This window comes from Drosophila persimilis, unplaced genomic scaffold (assembly GCF_003286085.1).
Source record: "Drosophila persimilis strain 14011-0111.01,24,50 unplaced genomic scaffold, DperRS2 tig00000002-arrow-pilon, whole genome shotgun sequence".
Taxonomy (NCBI): domain Eukaryota; kingdom Metazoa; phylum Arthropoda; class Insecta; order Diptera; family Drosophilidae; genus Drosophila; species Drosophila persimilis.
The window spans coordinates 1,418,472-1,438,645 of NW_020825289.1; the positions used below are offsets into that span (position 1 = coordinate 1,418,472).

At 40.9% G+C, this 20,174-nt stretch overlaps 1 protein-coding gene across 1 annotated transcript in view; it reads left to right on the forward strand.

Annotated features, from left to right (window-relative positions):
- The first annotated feature begins 2,292 nt into the window (after positions 1-2,292).
- Positions 2,293-20,174, forward strand: part of LOC6603520 (UDP-N-acetylglucosamine--peptide N-acetylglucosaminyltransferase 110 kDa subunit) — a 28,803-nt gene continuing 10,921 nt past the window's right edge. The window contains exons 1-3 of the mRNA XM_026985022.1: positions 2,293-2,308; positions 2,456-2,636; positions 6,459-6,669. Of these exons, the coding sequence (XP_026840823.1) occupies positions 2,507-2,636; positions 6,459-6,669 (341 nt within the window). The 5' untranslated portion in view covers positions 2,293-2,308; positions 2,456-2,506. The remainder of the gene's footprint in view (positions 2,309-2,455; positions 2,637-6,458; positions 6,670-20,174) is intronic.

Below are 20,174 nucleotides of genomic sequence, written 5' to 3' on the forward strand. Positions count from 1 at the left end.
GGAGTTACTATGGCTCTGCACTTTTAAGCATTACCAAAAGAAAACTATGCTTATCCGTGATGTTCTATACTCGTTCCCTAAATTCGGCCACTACACCTAAAACATTATGCGAGTGTGTGTCAGTATGTGATAGGAGAGAGTAGAACGAACCCCGAAAATCCGGCGAGCTTAGTCAGAGCATAGCTAGAGGTGCACACGAAATCTCTTCATACTAGTATGGGTAAACGACAGCTATCCCACACCTGCACGCTACACTGGTAGCTGGGAGAGGAAGGCAGATGAGTCACCGACAGATATGCATACATATGTGTATGAATGTAAGCGCTGGATCGGAAGCGAATAAAATTGGTTTCGCTGCAGGTGAATTCTTTTTATTTCACTGTGGCACAACTGATTGCACAGACAACGGAACTATAAGCACGACCGTTGTATTGGGTATGTAGATGTGGGTATATACGAGCACTCGAAGAAGCGGAGAGCGCCCGGAATTGCCAAGCATATGGCGCCGTCGATAGAACGGTGAAAGGAAAGACGCGGCACGTATATATATGTATATACATATGTCCAGCCGAATGGGACCAGGTGAGGAGCCACTGGAGATGGGCAGGCGAATATCCGGCTCGAAGGACCAATGTTTGTAGTGGGGCGGACGAAGCTCAAGTCTCCATCGACGATATGGATAATAAAGTGAAACCTCCTGTAGCCTTCGCAAGAAATGAAATGACGTGGTGCTTTGTGGTAAATTTGTAGTATTTATTTCGGGGGTCACGCGGTAGATCGTGCGTTTGAAACGGGGGTTGAAACGTCACTAAGCTAGGCCTTATGATCTATGCTCTGTGATGGCGTGAGCGCCGGGTGGACGTGGGTCGTAAAATCTCCCGAGCGCCCCTCCGAGCGCGCAAGAGCGAGTTGGGACCGGAGCGCACGAAGTTGGCACAGTGCGCGGCACTCATCTGCTGCTGGCCTGAACAAGTATGATGAGAATGATAATGGCACGTTGTGCTGATCTGTTGGGGAAACGCTTAACTTAAATGAAATTCTATCCCTGGCATAAGATAAATTAAACTTCTACCCCTTTATGACGACGTCAGCAACAGCATTAAATGTGCGGTCAGGGGCCCACCGCATGCCTGGTACCTGTGACGGCAAAATTCGGTAGTTCGGGACATCTATTTACTGGTGAGATCGGAGTGGACGGGACAGCTAGTTAGCTTGTGGACGGACACGGACGCTAATAAGATTTCTGGTGAGGTGCTCTCTCAGATGATAAATACAATTGGCATAAAAGGCAGCAGTCGTTGCCCTTGAAGTGGCAAAACTTGGAGTGGCCGGAGGTAGTTTTTCAGCCACGAGTGGCTGAGGGACAGTTGGCACTTGAAGATTCCTTGGAGTTACCCAACGGTCAGCTCCTTTAAGACCATCCGAAAATGTCCTTCTTAACGATACGGCATACCTCAAAACTGTTATGAAAACTATTACATATCGCGGTGGCATCTCCCACGAGGATATCGCAGAACCAACAAGAGACACTCGACTGATCAATCCTTCTTGGAAATTTTTTTTGCCACAGACCGCAGAAAACTTTATTGTAACCGTTTTATTTAAAAAAAAAAAACAACAAAAAATTTCAAGACAAAAAGCTATGAGACCAATGTCCCGGACAAATGCTTAAAGCGTAACTAGTAAAATAGGATACGAGAGCGGTAACAGCGTGAGTAAATAAAACAGATCCCTACTGCTTAGAAAGTTTAGTGGTGGAGAGACGAAGAACAGTTAATTAAATTAGCCGACACACGAAATAAAATATTAAATTATGTTTCGGAGTATAGTTTAAGATTGTAGGCTGATTAGAGAGTTATTTAAAAGATTATTTTGTCAAAACACCGGCTATTCATGCAAAATAAAAGACAACGAGGAGCGCAAAAAAAACACTCATCTGGTCACTACGAAAGTAAACGAACTAAAGGAAAGGAATTAAGATAAATAAAGATAAAGATAAAGATAAATAATGCCGTTTAAGTTAGTTTCTGTGAGAAATATGTTTCCGTTTTGATAAAAAATGATCACCAGTTTTTTTGTGTTTAAAAATTAAATCGGGAATTCTTCGCGATATTTTAAGCTGCAGCCCAAAAACTGTAGCAAAACCAACCACAAATTTGTTTATGTTCTATTTTAATGTTCCTATTGCTTGTTTCCCTCTAAGTAATTTAAATTCTGCCGATGTGGCAACCATTCGTTATCAACACTTAACTGGAGAAGGTCGCGTATAAATTCTCGACAGCTGAGTTACAATTAAATATTTGTAAAGGTGTGATGATTTTTTGAAGTTGGATGTTCTTAGTTGTAACATAATTGCACATTCACAGGTTTTTTGAGATTCAAGCTTTCGTATATAAGTTGTACACTGTAAATTACGTTGCATTAACAATAACTGTGCGTTACTTATTGATTTTAGGCCACATTTTGTCATCGTTGGATATACATATATGTAGAACAAACGGCGAACATGCACTCTCAAGGACAGGGCCCACAATCGCAGTCGTCGGCACATTCCCTATTGCAACAGCAATCAATTGTAACAATCAACAGTGCAGTTGGGAAACAAAATGAACATCAGCAATCCCTATCATCTGTCGGTAAGAATACGGAAAACACAGCTAACACATTAAATGTGTATGTAAACATATGGGCGGTGTGCATAACATACATTCGAATTTGCAAATATAATGATTTTGTTCAGGCATACTTGAATGTATACAGAATAGAATAGAAAATATAAAAAAAATATAAATTAAATAATTATTTAATTTATACTTTCATTTGCTACAAAATCTTATATTTTATAATCCAGCTAACCAGAGGTTGAATCGTTTTATACCAATGGCTACCTAAATCACAAATTTCGTCCATAGTACATATGTAGTAGGTATGTGAATTTGAGACAAAAAAAAGATTGCAGTTTCATACAGAAAGCGGCAAAACTGGGACTTGTTTGCAATGTATTATATTGACTGCCTGTTAATGTTACATAGTCAAGAAAATACATATGTATGTAGAAATGAATGTACATCATAGCTCGCAAACGACGGTCAACACTTTTTTCCTTTGCTGTCTCGTCACTGACAAAACCGAAAAAGACCACGAAGACACGGTCTCTCACTGAGCAGAACACTTTTTGTCTCTTCGCTTGTGTTATGTGTTTCGGGTTTTCGGGTGAGCCCGACACACGATCGTGTCTCACAATAACAACTTAGAGAGATACTTTGGTCAAGCGCTCACAGCAAAAGTGTCTTTAGTTGAGCAGAACCAAAAAAGTGTCTGAGTAAAGTGTTTTTAGTTTTTTTCGTGTATATGTTTAATTATTCATGTTTTCCGCATCTTTTGGGCTATTGTATTGTAATATGTACAGTCAGTCACGAAAGTATTCGTCTCTAGGTATCCTCTATGTTCCAGCTCGTTTTTGGTGGTGAGTTGTTCGAACGAAGTGTTTCGACAATGAAAAGTGCCATTTCTCGACTAAAAGCTCGGAATTCCTTGGAAAGCCCAAAAATATTGACAGACAGAGAAGAGCGAAAAATTCTGGAAGAGAATAGGAAAAACCCACATTTATCGGCTCCGAAAATAAATGGTGCCTTGTCATCATCATTGGGAACCAATGTTTCTAACGAAACCGTCCGCAGGGTCCTCAGAAGCAATGATTTCCATGGAAGATGTCCCTGAAAAAAACCATTGCTGTCTGCTGTAAATGTGTCGGAGCGTCTAAACTTCGCTAAAACGCACGAAACCAAAGACTTTTTATACTGGGAACGCGTCATATTTAGTGATGAAAGTAAATTTAACATATTTGGTTCTGACGGCGAGGGAAAAGTCTGGCGTAAGCCTTGTGGAGCGCTGAAAAAAAAAAAACATCAAACCAACGGATAAGCATGGCGGAGGATCTGTGCTAGTTTGGGGATGCATGTCGGCTCGAGGCGTTGGCAACTTAATATTTATTGAGGGAATAATGAATGCACAGATGCTAAAATGGGTATTCCAAAAGAGGATTTCGTTTTTCAGCAAGACAACGACCCAAAACATACTGCCTGGAACGTAAAAATGTGGCTGTTGTACAATGTAAACAGCTTCATACTCCGCCACAAAGTCCAGATGTGAACCCCATTGAGAATTTGTGGGCCCACCTGAAGCTGAAAGTCCAGGAGCATAAGATTTCTTCCAAAAAGGAGCTCAAGAAGGTGTTGCTAGAGGAATGGTCCCAAATTTCGGAGGAGAGATGCCACAAGCTGATGGAATCGATGCCAAAACGTTTGAAAGCCATAGAAGATAATAACGGCTTCCATACAAAGTACTAGGAATAGTTTTCGTATCTAGATTTAAGAGCAAAACAACAAGAGACGACTACTTTTGTGATATGAAATTTGGTTGATTTTTTTGTTTTTTTATGAAAGTAATATGAAATTATTAAGATTTGAATAAAATTATGTTCAATTATGTTAGATAAATATTTAATTTAGCCCATCCTATGAAAAAACGATTAAATTCATTGTAAAATAACCACCAAAAACGAGCTGGAATATAGAGGATACCTAGAGACGAATACTTCCGTGACTTACTGTATATTTCTTTGCAAAATTGGCAAACGAACATTTTCGTTTTGCTTTTCACGATTAATTTTAAGCTCCAATAGTCAAACCGTATAGAATTCACAAAAATTGATAGTTGCCATAAGCTTCTCACGTACAAGCACGCATACATACGCAAAAGACACTTTGTTCGTTTGCTCGCGGCAAGATGCTCAGTAAAGAACAGGAACAAAAGAGAAGTGAAAAAATCGGTCTTTGCTTGAGCGAAGAGCGAGTTGAGCAAAAACAGATTTGATCGGGTCTTTTCAGTCCATTTTCTCAATGTGTCCGTCAATGAGAGGTCAACAGAAAGTGTCAACAGTTATTTGCGAGCTATGATGTACATACATACATGTGTTTTTGGTCTGAAGATTTTTTCAACTTATGGGTCTAAACAACAATACTCTATTAGGATATAATAACACAGTTATACGGGCTATTATCTAAGCTGTCTAATCAAATTTAATATTTATTATTAACATAAATGAACGAACAATTTAAAAGTTGGAGTAAAGCTTAAGCGCCTTAACAAATAGCTCTGCAGTAAATTTGGCCTAACTGACTTCGTCTGTTCGTCAATGGTTTTGGGCGGCTGAGTTGTTCCTGAATCTTAAAAAAACTACTCAGTCTTTGGTACTGTAGTTTTTGATTCCACACCTAATTTGTCACGACAAACATAAATATTTTTTTTTGTACTAAAAGCGAAACTAGTTGAGAACTTAGAACTCAGAAAAAAACAAGTGTTTGGCTCAAGACGGTTTTGTTCGTCAAATGGCTGTGATTAACTATGAAATGAAATGAAAATAAAGTGATTACAAAATTTAAAATGTTAAATTATGCTGATGCAGATAAATTAGAAAAATCTTTCCAAAACTATACAAATTTCTTCGGAATTCGACTTATTAAGATTATCAGGTAGGCGCCGGGCTGCAATTACTTTGCGGATTACATTTTCAACCAAAACGTTTCGTTTTAAGGTGCTTCCGTTTTCACAAATTTTCGGCATCGATATCTTTCCGTTTCTCATCGATTCTGGCTAACAAAAACAGCTAACCTGGCTGCTTAGAACATATGCAGCGTGATAAAAACGCCTTTATTTTTGCAATTGCTTGTTTTAAGGCAAAACGACGGAAGATAGTTATCCGTTTAAAAAGATCAAGACATCTTAGAAGCAACAACTGTGTATTTAACATATCTGACGAGCTGCGAGTAACAGAATGCATATTGAAAATTAAATTTCTAATAAAAAATTTATTTTTTCCCCCAAATTTTGTATTAAATGTGATAAGAAATAGCTGTCGTTACCTCGCTGTTATGATAACGTGCCAACGTTCCGATAACCAAATCGGACTGCGTCAGCTGTTCTCACGTAAACAAAAAGTTGTTGTTGCCCTGACCAATTATTCCCGACCCAAAATTAAGGTTGCGTTGATTAATAAAAACTATTCATATCGATGAAACAAGCAAATTGGCACTGATAATGATTTTAAATTTATGTTAATGCAGTCATCTATTTTTTTCCCTCTGCAATTAAGATTATTTTTGTTGTATAAAAAGCCATTTACTTTTCATTTCGTTGCGGAAAATTTTTTCGTTTTGAAAACGAAGAAATCTTTCAGAATGTGAAAACGGGAGCACCAATTTATGTGATTCAAGATAAAGACTAAAATTGAGATCAAGATGGCAAAGAAGAAGACGATTATAGCAGCATGTAACCAATGATATTGTGAAACGCCTTGGGCGTAGCGCACGGGTGGCGTTCTCTTAGTTACAGTATATAATTATGTATTTATTCCCCATAATTTCTAAGATGGGATAATTTAATGTGTTATTTTTTAGGTTTACTGGAGTTGGCTCATAGAGAATACCAAGCTGTGGATTATGAAAGTGCAGAAAAACATTGCATGCAATTATGGCGTCAAGATAGTACAAACACTGGAGTGTTGTTATTGTTGTCATCAATTCATTTTCAGTGCAGAAGGCTTGATAAGTCTGCGCAATTTTCTACTTTGGCAATAAAACAAAATCCTGTACTGGCTGAAGCTTATAGGTAAGTGATCAGATAAAATCTTACAGATGTCGTATGAAACTAGTTTCAATTAATTTAAATTATTATAATTATGAATTATATATTATGATTTTAGCCCGATTTTATAATGCCAAGTAGCGCCAATAGGGGCAGCCCGTGTTGACCATGCGGCCGATGACAGAGTGGTAGTGGGTCTACCCAACATCTGAGAGGTGATGTCTACCAATGTTATTCGGAGGTAATTTGTCTCTGGCACTGGCACACTTGTCAGTACCCTTGAAGCCCGAGGTGTCTGTGGGACCCGAGACACACGTGAGTGGGACTCGGTTTGGTTCAGCTCTTCCACTGTCTCAGAGATGAGTGTACTTGTGGTTTTACGGGAAATAAGGGATTTAATAGAAGTCGAATGTCAGGCTTAAAATTATAGTTTCCTCGTAGAGCCGCGTGGCACTTGTCAGATCTACCATGGGATCGAGAGCTACCTGCTTTGTAGATTTCATGAGACCGAGTCATGCTGCTCGCTGGACTTTATGACGATTTGGTATATTGGTGAAATTGTGTGTATGCCGTCTCTCACCTAACTATTAGAATGACACCTTATATCAGAATGCATCCCACAAAAGTGGATGATGGCGATTGTAGTCACTTCCGTCCGAAGCTCTTTCTATAAATGTAGAATGCCCTCATTGCCTTATTCTTCCATTCATCGTTTTTATTTTCCAGAAGAGATTGGAGTTCAGATTTAACCATGTTTGAAATCGAATCGTTCCACTGGTAATTTGAATCTTGTATTTTCTTGAGAACAAAACAAGTGCGGGACTTTGACGATTCACTCCAAATATGTTGTGACGTTCCCATCTTGTTTTCTTGACCTTGTTTTCTAGGATGGGGGACTATAACTACTCCGCGTGGTGAACCGTTACCGCATTTATCGTTCTGCAACTGAGAACATTATCCACCCATCGGGAAATGGCAGGGTGTTTTTAGATTTTTTCCAGTGCATCGTATCGACTCAATCCTCAGTCTCTTTCTTTGGTGAAAAAAAGCAATACTTAATGCTAACTTATGGCGAGTGTCTTTTCAATACGCCCAACGACTTCCTGTAGTGTAGTCTCAACTGATCTACCCCTAGGCCTCGCACGCTAGTCGTCAGCGGATCGAAAAAGGTATAAAAGCTCGATCGGGCATTTTTGTTTTTATCACCTGAAAGTGTGACTCATATCTACTATGGCGGCTATATGATATCTTATAGTGGTCCGAAATGTTGTGGGTTGAGTACATAATTGTAATGTCCTTTATAACTAACAAGATATTTTCAGAAAAACTTTTTATGACTAGCACCTAGCAAATTATTTGCCGCAATATTGTAAGTTATTTCTTTTTCTCCAAACGATGTCATTTGGAAGCATTAATTGAATGCACGAATGATCTTCAGGAACAGGTTTGAATATGAATCCGTGCCGACGAGCAAGAAGTTTAATTATTCTGGTGGCCTCAAAATTTGTATGTTGAAGCTTTTTTTTAATTTGAGCGCATGGCAATGGGGAATTCTTTACCAATAGCATCAAAAAGCTTATTCGGACGAACGAAATATCGAGTCGTACTCGATGGCTTTATCTCCTGTTCTTCTTGTGTCTCTTGTGATTGGGAGTTACGTAATTGCGACATGCCCACACGCTCATTTTCTATATCTTATTGGATTCTTTCTTGTATAGTATTTTACAGTAAAGAACACACACATAAATAGATAGCATACTTGATTATAATTACATATTGTGTGGGATACTTTGAGATTGAAAAATTAGAAGAGTTTTTCTAATCAATTACCGAAAACTTTGGGTGGCTGTAATTTAAATTATTTATTTGGCGGGGCGAAAAACTTGATACGCTCGATCTGATTCAAGGTTGGCGAACAACTATATTTTCTTCACAATTCAAATCTCTTACTCTAGCTATCCTACGGTGGCAAAGCGGGGTGAATTCGCCAAGAGCGAGAGAGCGAGCTTTTATTGCGCTCCCGCTTTGCCCTAGCCTAACTTACACTAGACTCCATAATTCAGATCAATAACTAATAATTGTGGCCCCGTTGAACGCCTGCATCGGCTTCAACACATTGGGAGCGGCGCTAATTTGTGTATGGGCCGCCGAAAAACCGCTCCAGTGCTAGTCCTTATTTCGACGACCCTGACCATGCCGTCCTCTCCTGCGTGCGTGGCGATGACCCTCCCCACGAGCCACTCCTGAGGCGGCAGATTGTCCTCGGCCACGATGACGAGGTCTCCTTCCTCGAGGTTCGGTTGCTGCTGGTGCCATTTGCCCCGAATTTGCAGCCCCAGGACATATTCGCGGGACCATCGCTGCCAAAACGCTTGCCTGACTGACGAGACAACTCGCCATCGCCGCAAGCAACTGAGACTCTCCTGGTCCGGAGTCCGCAGTGCTGGGGGGGCGATGAGCGACCCGCCTGTCAGCAGGTGCCCGGGTGTTAGGGCCTCGCCGTCGCTTGGATCTTGGCTGATGGCTCCCAGCGGCCTCGAGTTCATTATGGCCTCGATGCCGACGAGGACTGTGGTGAGTTCTTCGGCGGTTAGGAGCGCGCTGCCTACCGCCCGTAGGAGTAGGCTCTTAGCAGTTTTTACACCTGCCTCCCATAGCCCTCCCATGTGAGGAGCTCGCGGCGGTATGAACGCAAATTCGCATCCGTTCTTTGACGCGAAGTCGCGAATTGCGTCTCCTTGCTCCTTGAGCCTGATCCGCAGAGCGCTGAGATGGCGGCTCGCTCCGACGAAGTTCGTCCCGTTGTCGCAATGAACGACTTGGGGATATCCTCGGCGCCCGACGAACCTTTGAAAAGCCAACAAAAAACAATCAGTGGTTAGATCGGAAACTATTTCTAGGTGAACCGCCTTGGACGCAAAACAAACAAAAAGCGCAATGTATGACTTGTATGGGGGCCTTCCGCGAATTTTCAATGTCGTGTGCACTGGTCCACAAAAATCAACGCCGCAAATGGAAAATGGGCGGAGAGCACGGAGTCGATCTGCGGGTAAATTCCCCATGAGTTACGTCAGCAATCGAGGCTTGCATTTAAAACAGCGCATACACGATCGAACTGTCTGACGGCAGACCTCCTGAGCGTTCACTATCCACACGCTCTGTCGAAGGATGCTCACAAGTGCTCGTGAGCCGACATGAAAATTCGAATGGTGCAGATGACGAATATAGCTTCGCACGAATTGCGAGCTCTTAGTCAAAAGCAGAGGAAACTTGGCATCGTATGATATAGGAGCTTTGACTAGTCGCCCCCCACTCGCAACAACGAAAAGTTACACCAAGTCCCTGTGTCTTCATGGATGAATGGGTTCAACCGCTGAAGACTAGGACCAATTGTAGATCCTTTCCTAACCTTTTCGATTTCTCCTTGATACTCGTGATGCTGGACGATATCGACAATTTTATAAAAGGCTTCATTGTATTCGGTCGGTGAGATAGTTTTTTCGAATTTTAGGCTTGGGTCTTTACATTTTCTTATAAAGAGGAACACATACACGAACACTCTAAGCAGTTTGAGGTGTGACGAGAATCCCTCGATGACATCTAACAGCTCCGAACTTCTCACAGCCACGGTCAGCCCGACCGCAGTCTTCCTCTTTTCCAGCTGAAGATCATCGGAGTGTTCGAAATGAGCGTTCTTGGGCCAGTTTTCTTCTTCCTCTTTCAGAAATGATTGTCCTTCGAACCAAATTGACTGAACGATTTCGTCGACGTCACAACCTCTTGAGACAATATCTGCTGGGTTGTTTCGTGGGTACATGCCGCCACGTAGCATCATCTGACCACTCTTGAATCTCAGCCACTCTATTTGAAACGAAAGTCGACAACGACGATGGATGAGACCGGATCCAATGGAGAGTTACCTCTGAATCCGACCAATAAACGACTCGTTCAATGGGCACGTTTAATAGGGGCTTGATTCTGTGACAGAGATCTGCGAGAAGGTGAGCGGCACATAACTCAAGCCTTGGGAGCGTTTTGGTCTTGACGCGGCGCTACTTTGGATTTCGAAGTCAACAATGATACTTTTAAACCTTCTGCAGTTCTGCTACGTATATAGACGCACGCTCCATACGCTCTCATGGAGGCGTCAGCAAAGGCATGTATTTGAACCGGTGACATCGGATCGGAATACACAAACCGAGATATGGATATGTCTTCCAATTGAGATAGTGTATTTTTCAACTTATTCCACGCTGTTTCCAAATGCAGCGGGATCGACTCATCCCAATCTAGTTTGTTAAGCCAAAGCTCCTGCAATAGGATCTTGCCTTTTATAACGATAGAACTTAATAAACCTAGGGGGTCAAACAACTTTGATGTCACCGATAGTATGTTCCGTTTTGTCGCTCGGAGACCCATAACTGAATTGTCAATTTTGAACTTAAAGGCATCGTCAGTAGGTAACCATGAGATTCCTAACGCCTTTGTCGACTCTGAATCCGAGATTGTTATGGGTTTGGCTGTGCTCTCAGATGCGGTGATCTCGGGTGAGTTTGAAAACCACTTAGTCAACTCAAACCCTGCGGTCTGAAGAACCTGAGACACTTCGGACTTAATTGCCCTTAGCTCCTCTACGCATGCAGCACCAGTCAACAAGTCATCGACGTAAAAGTCGGACCCAATAACGTTAGCAGCTCTAGGGAATGAGAGCTTCGCAGACTCACTCAACCTTTTCAAACACCGGATAGCTAAGAATGGGGCTGGTCCAGTCCCATAGGTTACAGTGTTGAGCTTGTATAATCTCAAGGATTCAGAAGGGTCTCTTCTCCACACTATGAGCTGAAACTGCCGATCCGCTTCGTTCACCATCACTTGGCGATACATCTTTTTAACATCAGCAGTCAGGGCAAACCTGTGCAGACGGAAACGGAGCAGTGTCGAGTATAATTCCTCTTGAATGGTAGGTCCCACCATCAGAATGTCATTTAAGGCCACCTGTGAGGACGTCTTGGACGAAGCATCGAACACGATTCGGAGCTTGGTAGACGTACTTTGGGGCCTCAGAACACACTGATGAGGGATTACGTAGTGTGGAGTAGAAGGAATCGTATTGTCAGTAGGAGACATATGACCTAAGGAGAGGTACTCTTCCATGAATTCCAAGTACATTTTCTTCAACTCAGGGTCACGATGCAATCGTCTTTCAAGCGACAAAAACAGCCGTTTCGCAACCTCAAAGGAGTTGCCTAAACAATTTGGATCTGATTTAAACGGGAGCCTTACTTCGAACCGACCTGATGATAGTACCTGAGTCGTCTTACGATAGTGTTCTTCACATTGCTTGTACTCAGGTGTGGCAATTTTCTTGGTAGATGGCATTTCTTCCAGTGACCAAAACTTTTTCAACGTCCTATCGATGGATACTAGCAACTCTTCACTGCAACTCAAACTGTTTGTAATTTGAGGAGCAGAACTCCTGGAATCATGTTTTCCCGACACAACCCAACCAAGAAGGGTTTTCTGAAGAGTTGGAAAGTCAGGACCTTGTTTAATTTGACCAACAGCTAATAATTCAAAGAACGATTCTGCTCCAATTAACATATCTATTCTTTGTGGCTTGTAGAAATTAGGGTCTGCCAGTGGTAGGTTCTCTGGGATTCTCCAGTCAGTCACATTCACTGACTGGTCAGGGTGATAACCTGAAATTGATTTCAGGATCCAAAAATCAAAGGAGAACTCACTACCATTTATTCGCGACTTCACCACTGTGTGTATTTTATCCTTTACTTGAGAATTAGATTCACCAATTCCAAGCAAGTTAATACAGGACTCCTCTCTACGGATCTGTAAGCGATTAGCGAGGTCCTCGGTAATGAAATTTGTTTGTGATCCAGAGTCGAGCAGAGCTCTGGCCAGAATGTGTTCACCGCTCTTAGTTCGGACGCTTACGATCGACGTAGCCAGAATTACCTTGTCCAACGCTGTCGCATGCAAAACATGTGACGTGGAAGGTTGATTCTGATTTGATGGAGGAGAAGGACTCTCTTGGGGTGGTGGCAACGCGAGACTATTAGCCGACACTGTGTATCGATGCAATAATGTATGATGTGAGCGGCTGCACACTCGACATTTATTGGCTTTGCATTTTACAACAGCGTGGCCTTTTCGCAGACAATTAATGCATAGGGATGCCGACTTAGCAAACTCAAACCTTTGCATCACCGAGAGACGCGAAAATGAAGGGCAATTTGACACTACATGGTCTCCTGAATTGCAGTAGCTACAAGTTTGCTGAGTTCTACTGTTGGTGGAAGTGGAAGAACAAGCAAATGAACTGCGATTATGTTGCTTGCTTGGCATGACTTTGTCTTGCCTTGGCTTGGTCGATTCTTCAGCAGACAGATGCTGGTATCGACGATTCAAGACTTTCTCAAAGTCGGACCAAAGCGGCAACTTCTCATAAGTAAGCTGTTCATCCCACTTTTGTTTCGTCACTGGGTCGACTCTGTTTAAAACGAGATGAATGAGCATTGCATTCGAAATTGTTGTATCATCTCCGATCGACAGTAACGATCCGTAAATCGACGAAACAGTATCGATTAGAGTTCTTAGAGATGATGCAGATTGATGCGACATTCTCGGCAGATTGAACAATGTGGAAATATTATTCGTGAAAATCAAATAATCGTTGTCATACACTCGTTTTAGGCCAGCCATGGCCTTTTCATAATTTGCCTCGGTGACTTGGAACGCCTTTATTGTTCCTAATGCTTCATCAGAGAGGCACGAAATCAAATGATTAAATTTTTCGATCACCGGTATGCTGTTGTCGCTATGGACTAGTCTCTCAAAAAGGCTAATGAAATTTTTGAATTCCGAGTGTTTACCACTAAATTTGGGTAATGCCAATTTCGGAAGTCTAGCATGAGTTGGGGCTGAAGAAGACACTGGCTTCGTCTCGCTTGCTGCATCAAAGGCGGCGATAAGCGACATTATCTTTCCTTTGGTGACAATTATCAGCTCTTCCAACTCGGCTGCATATGCATCATCACCTGTTATGTCCTCGATTTGCTCCTGCAAATGGTTAGCCTTTTCAATTGAAGCATTCAAACAATCTAATCTACATTGTAATTCCGGTAATTGCAAAGGAATCGACCCTTGATCTAATCGATCCTCTAAGCGGCGAATGCTTTTTACTCTACTTTTGAGCTTAATCTTTAAGTCTTCAAGATTGGGTTTACTTTTTTCTGCCATAATGGTTGTGTTTCTATTTATTTATTTATTATTATTATTTTTTTTTTTTTAATTTTTGAACGAGAACGATAATCGAAAACGAATTTTAATTGAATGTCGAGGCACGAGGTATCAAGGGAAAGAGTTGTTGCAAGTAACAGCCCAAAACAAAATACCCGTTAGATACAGGGTAGCGCGTCACTTGGCAAGTAACAGCCGAAAACAATATACCCGTTAGATACAGGGTAGCGCGTCACTTGGCGCACCGTTAAGCTCAAGAGCGGCAACGAAAATTCTCCCAACAAATACAACGCAAGCAGCAGTGGAGAAGCGAAAGCGAAAACGAAATAATGCACCGGTGCATTTATGAGTGAATTTATGAAATTACAAATAAAATGCATGCAATCAAGCTCTACTATATGTATATCATACGTCTGTGCCTAGAATTGAAGGCGATGTGCAATGTTTTCAGCACAAGACACCTCAAAGAGAGATCTGAATGTCTTTTGCTCAGCCTTCAATTTTCTGCACAAATACCTCTGATTCCTCTTTTGGATCTTTGAATCCAACTGCTACTTTCCTGTCTTTATCGCAGGGCATCCCTCGGCGGTAGCAGAATTTGCACAAAAATTATTGTTGGCGCGACCGACGCGATGATATTTTACAAAAAAATTGATTGCCGATTGCACACACACGACGCGGGCAACGAATATGTTTGCATATGTATACTGCAATTTCTTGTGTCACTGTCACTTATTTTTTGTTGCCTATAATTCACTTTACAGTCCACCCGGGGGCGCCATGAAAAATTAGAAGAGTTTTTCTAATCAATTACCGAAAACTTTGGGTGGCTGTAATTTAAATTATTTATTTGGCGGGGCGAAAAACTTGATACGCTCGATCTGATTCAAGGTTGGCGAACAACTATATTTTCTTCACAATTCAAATCTCTTACTCTAGCTATCCTACGGTGGCAAAGCGGGGAGAATTCGCCAAGAGCGAGAGAGCGAGCTTTTATTGCGCTCCCGCTTTGCCCTGGCCTAACTTACACTAGACTTCATAATTCAGATCAATAACTAATAATTGTGGCGATGGATGGAAGGTCACGCAACAGAGATTGTTTATACAGGTTACAGGTTGGTTCACACAAAGAACCCAGAGCCCTCAGAATTTATGCTTTCTTATTATACCCAGTACTCGAACAGTTTGGGATATATATTAGTTTTGTGGTGAAAGTCGATATGTGTAACACCGAGAACAAAGCGTTTCCGACCCCATAAATTACAGTAGTGGACATTAAAATGTGGACATTCATGCTATCTAACTTTAAATTCAATGGTTTTTCAAAATTTTAAAAGTCAGTTGGGAAACATTTTTATTATATATCTCTATCTCTATATATCTTATTATTATATCTCGCTTCTAGCTCTTGCTTAAGCCGGTTGTGTTTTTTTCTTGCTCCCGCATTCTCCGCCCTTTGCCTAAATATCATACAACATTGTTGTGACTTTGTTTTGATATATTATCGCATCTCTTTAATTTGATTCTACTTTGTGTTAACCACCAGTGTTTTATTAGTAAACAAGTGTTTAATATAAATTCAATATTGCAATCGTAACGCATCGGACTCGTGCAGGCAATTTGTTATTGTTTTTTTGCTCAGTCTGCTTTTCGTTATCGCTTCTTCGGTGTGCACTGTTCTCGCGCATCAGCGTTTGCATCGCCCACACTCTCTCGTGAGCATAAGCGGGCTGCTCGCATTGTTGCTCTCACTCTCTCTGGATTGCTTATACTCTCCCTCTCTGTGGACTTTTCTTTTGTGTCTCTGCTTTGGTGAGTTTACTGCTCGTTTTCTGCACTTCGTTGGATCATCTGCTTTGAATTATTGCTGCTGCAGCTGATTGTCTGGATCGCTCTGCTGTCTGCTCTCCTACTTTACCTGCGATCTAACTCCGCTCTTTTATTATTCGTGCACAGTGATTCTACTGCTGTCAATAATGGCAATCGTTTGTAGTGCAAAGAAATGTGAATTCGGTGGTGTTATCATTGGTGATTCATTTCTTAGCTGCTGGTTGTGCGACAATTTTGCCCACATAAAATGTGCTGGTGGTGGAAATTTTGGCCGGCTGAATGATCTAATCTCGAAACGCATGGGCCTGTCTTGGTCATGTCTGGCTTGTCGGGAGATTGAGGCCGAAATGCGCACATTTATGAGACAGACTCGAACTGGGTTTCTGGATGTCCGGAAACAATTTGTTGCTCTCAACGAGAATTTTCTTGCCCTTGAATCACAGTTTCTTGGGCTCAAACTCTTGAGCGAATCGCCTAGACGGAAAATTCCGCATAATGATACCAATCTCTTGCAATCTAATCCGATTGGTACGCCTGCCTCCCACCTTTATCCATCGGCAGCATTTCCGTGTAGTCATGCCACGCCGTTGTCTGTAAATCCGCCAACGGTGGCTCCGGAGTTCTTTACACCGAGCAATGTGGCCGTCACTTCTGACGCGGTGAGTGCTCCTAGTGCGGGTGTGCTGGTTGCTGACGACGTCTTGCCAACTCCTGCTCCAATTCCTGCTACAACCATTGCTGCCAATTCCTCTGCCCTTGGACCGAGATCTCTTTTAGGAGTGGCTCCACCATCTCGATCTCGCTCGGGACTTCAACTTAGAGCAGTGGTCCCTCGGAAAGCAATATTTGTTTCTCGTCTTATTCCTGAGGCTACAACAGAGGATGTTAAACAACATCTTTCCTCTAAACTTAACACTTCGCCTGTTGATATAGTTGTGACTAAATTTACATTTAAACATAAGCGCAACATATCATCATTTAAAATTCTTCTCCCTGATTCTTTACTATCCAGTTCTCTAGAACCGTCAATATGGCCTGAGCACACAATTGTGCATGAGTTCCTTCTCAAAGATTCGAACTCGAATCCAAGAATAACCGAACATGCTCCAAAAAACTGATGTACTATTTTTCCATGCACTATCAGAACGTTCGCAGTTTGCTGGGAAAATTGCGTCAAATTCATACTAATAGCGCGTCCTTTGATTTCGATGCCATCGCGTTTACCGAAACCTGGCTTAACTCCTCTGTCAATGATCATGAAATTTTCATTGATAGTTACACTATTTATAGAATGGACCGCCCATCTTTTGCAGGTGGGGTTCTGATTGCAGTTAAATCTGTTTTCTCATCTGAGTTATTCCCATTTAATAACATTCACGGAATTGAATTTGTTGCAGTCAAAGTTCGTGTTGGCTCCGCATTTTTCTATTTAACCTGCTCTTACATTCCTCCCAGGTCTGATGCTGAGCTTTACTTACACCACCTCTCAGCAATTAATATTGTTGTTTCTGCATTAGGGTGCCATGATCGAATTATTGTCATGGGGGACTTTAACCTCCCATTTCTTTCTTGGCTGCCTTGTGATGACGCTAACCTGTTGTTTCCCAATTGCCATAATGACTTTATCAATGGGCTAACGGATAGTTCCCTTGTCCAAATTAATGCCGTTAAAAACATGAGGGACAGACTTCTTGACCTCGTTTTTGTTAACGATGGTTCTCTTGCTACGGTATCTAGAGCAAGTCCAATATCTCTCCCTGAAGATCCTTACCATCCAACTTTGTTGATATCACTGGAGTGTACACAATCTGGATGTGTTGACAGTTCCATGGCTCCTTGTCACATAAAGTGTTTTCGCAAAACAAACTTTATCGATTTAGATCTACATCTCTCGCGTGTTGATTGGTCGTTTCTTTATTCATTACCGAACATAGATGCAACTGTTAACTCGTTTTATAGTTCTATTTACTCCGCCCTAAATACGTTTGTTCCAGATATCACTGTACCTATATCGTCCAAGCCTCCTTGGTTCTCCAAGTATTTATCATACTTAAAAAATAATAAATCCCGGCTCTATAAAAAGTACCAGAAGTCGGGCTCCACGTTGGCTTTAGCTCTATACTCCTCCGCTCGCTCTCTGTTCCTTGCCGTCAATAGTCAGTGTTATAATCATTACCTTTCACAATGTAGTAGAAACTTTCGTAGTGATCCTAAAAAATTCTATTCGTTCGTTAACTCTAAGCGCAAGTCAAACGTTTTTCCTCCGTCCCTTCATTACCAGAACAAAACAGAAGCTTCTGCTGTTGGTATTGCTAATTTATTCGCTAACTTTTTCCAAACAACGTACTCGTCTCATATTTACAACGCATCCACTCCGTACCAGCTACCTCAAGCTAACAGCATTTTTCTGCCCTTTTTTGAGGAAAGCGTTGTTCTGGAAGGTTTGTCATCTATGGACATATCGTTTTCTGCGGGTCCCGATAAGGTACCAAGTTGCATCTTAAAACACTGTGCCAAGTCCCTTTGCAAACCCTTGACCTTTCTCTTCAACCTCTCTTTGGAACAGTCTTGTCTCCCAGTAATTTGGAATGAGTCCTATATCATTCCGCTTCACAAAAAAGGTTCAAGATCAAACATTGAAAACTATCGTGGTATCGCAAAGCTTTCCGCCATCCCGAAGCTTCTTGAGTTCCTGGTCACCCGGCAACTGCAACATCTTTGTTGCAGCTTGATATCTCCGTCACAACACGGTTTTTTCAGACATCGTTCAACATCGACTAACCTTCTTGAGTTTTCTAACCTAATCCACCGTGGTTTTCAAATTGGTTCGCAGACGGATGTAGTTTTTACTGACTTCAGCAAGGCATTCGATTCTGTGAACCATGCTCTGCTTATTCACAAGCTCTCTTTATTAGGGTTCCCAACGAATCTTCTAGATTGGATTTCGTCAACGTGTTTTGTTTTCTAATGTGTTGTCAAATATTGTTAATGTTACTCCAGGAGTGCTACAAGCCTATCCGTCTATCCATATGTTAGACCTACATTATGCTGATCATGAACCTGTTAGGGTTTTATGCCATAATTATAACTCCCTCTGTCAAACCCTATCCCCTGAACTGTCTCTTAAACTAATTGCATGCAATATTTATAATCATTTAAATTTAGCTAACTTTTAACTTATCTTTTTCCGCCTTTAGTAACTAAGTACCATTATTAACAGATAATTGTTAATTTAATAAATAAATATATATACATTCATTAGACATTAATTAACGTCTCTTTTTCACATACAAAAAAAAAATTTCACCAAGTGCACCAATACACAGTTGGCGAAATGGTCAATCTACCTACCTCCATTTAATTCAGAATTTCATGGCAGAGTCTGTTGAAACTTTTGTGTGGTATCGGTTCTCAATACCTTACTGAGTATGAAAGTAATTGCCATTTTGTTTTTCTCTCATATTTCGTCAAGCTGGGAAGGGTCAAACCTAACATATGCTGAAAGAGCTGTTATGAACAACTTTTGGCTCCTTTTTTGTTAAGCTGGCAAAAAATTTGTGCAAAAAGTAAAAAGTCAAAGCGTAGCTAAAATTTATTCTGAACTATCAATATATAGACTTGGAAGCTTTTTAATTAATTAATTAATTAATTTAATTTCATGTTTAAAATATCTGTAGAAGTTAACCTTTGGAAAAGTTTTGCTTAAAAAATGTTGCATTGTTTGGTGGAGTTCACCTTGTGAGACGGCTGCAATCTGGTTTCAATTGTTTTTGATACACATTCTAAAATTTATTGTGAATTTGGATGCCCAAAATTATCTGCATATGGGTGTCGAAATTAATAGTAATTTAATTTTTAGAAAATGACCATCCCAAGACGAACCATTATTTTCAGTTGGGTACAACGAAAAGGTCGCTGCCAAAAAGTCTGTTGCGGTTGAAAATTACATATTTTCAAATGAGTTTAATAATAATGATTATTCCCAAGAACAACACAAAGAAATGCAAAGAAGGATACAAATATTTTTAAGCGCGTTGCTGCAAAAATGGTAGAAATGTAATAGAACATTGTCACATTTTGAAAAGTATAACAAGCAGTGGTTAGATGGCGACTGTATATAAAGGGTGCGACCGGAGAAAGATGTACAGTGACGAGCACATGTGGATACATGTTTATCACTTTTCACTTTAAGCGCCTGTAAAATCTTTAAAAATGAATCAATCGTCGTGATTTTTTTTCAATGATTCTTTAATGTAGTGAAAATGAAAAAAGACAATAATTTCAATTCAAAAAGATCCTTTTCCTTGAGAGATTTGTTAAAAAAATTAGCATGTATACACTTTTGCACGTTTTAAATTTTTTTACTTTAATAATTTTTTTAAATTATTTGTTCCCAAGGGCTTTTATCATATTCTGAATAAGTATTGGCATACTCGCGACTAAAT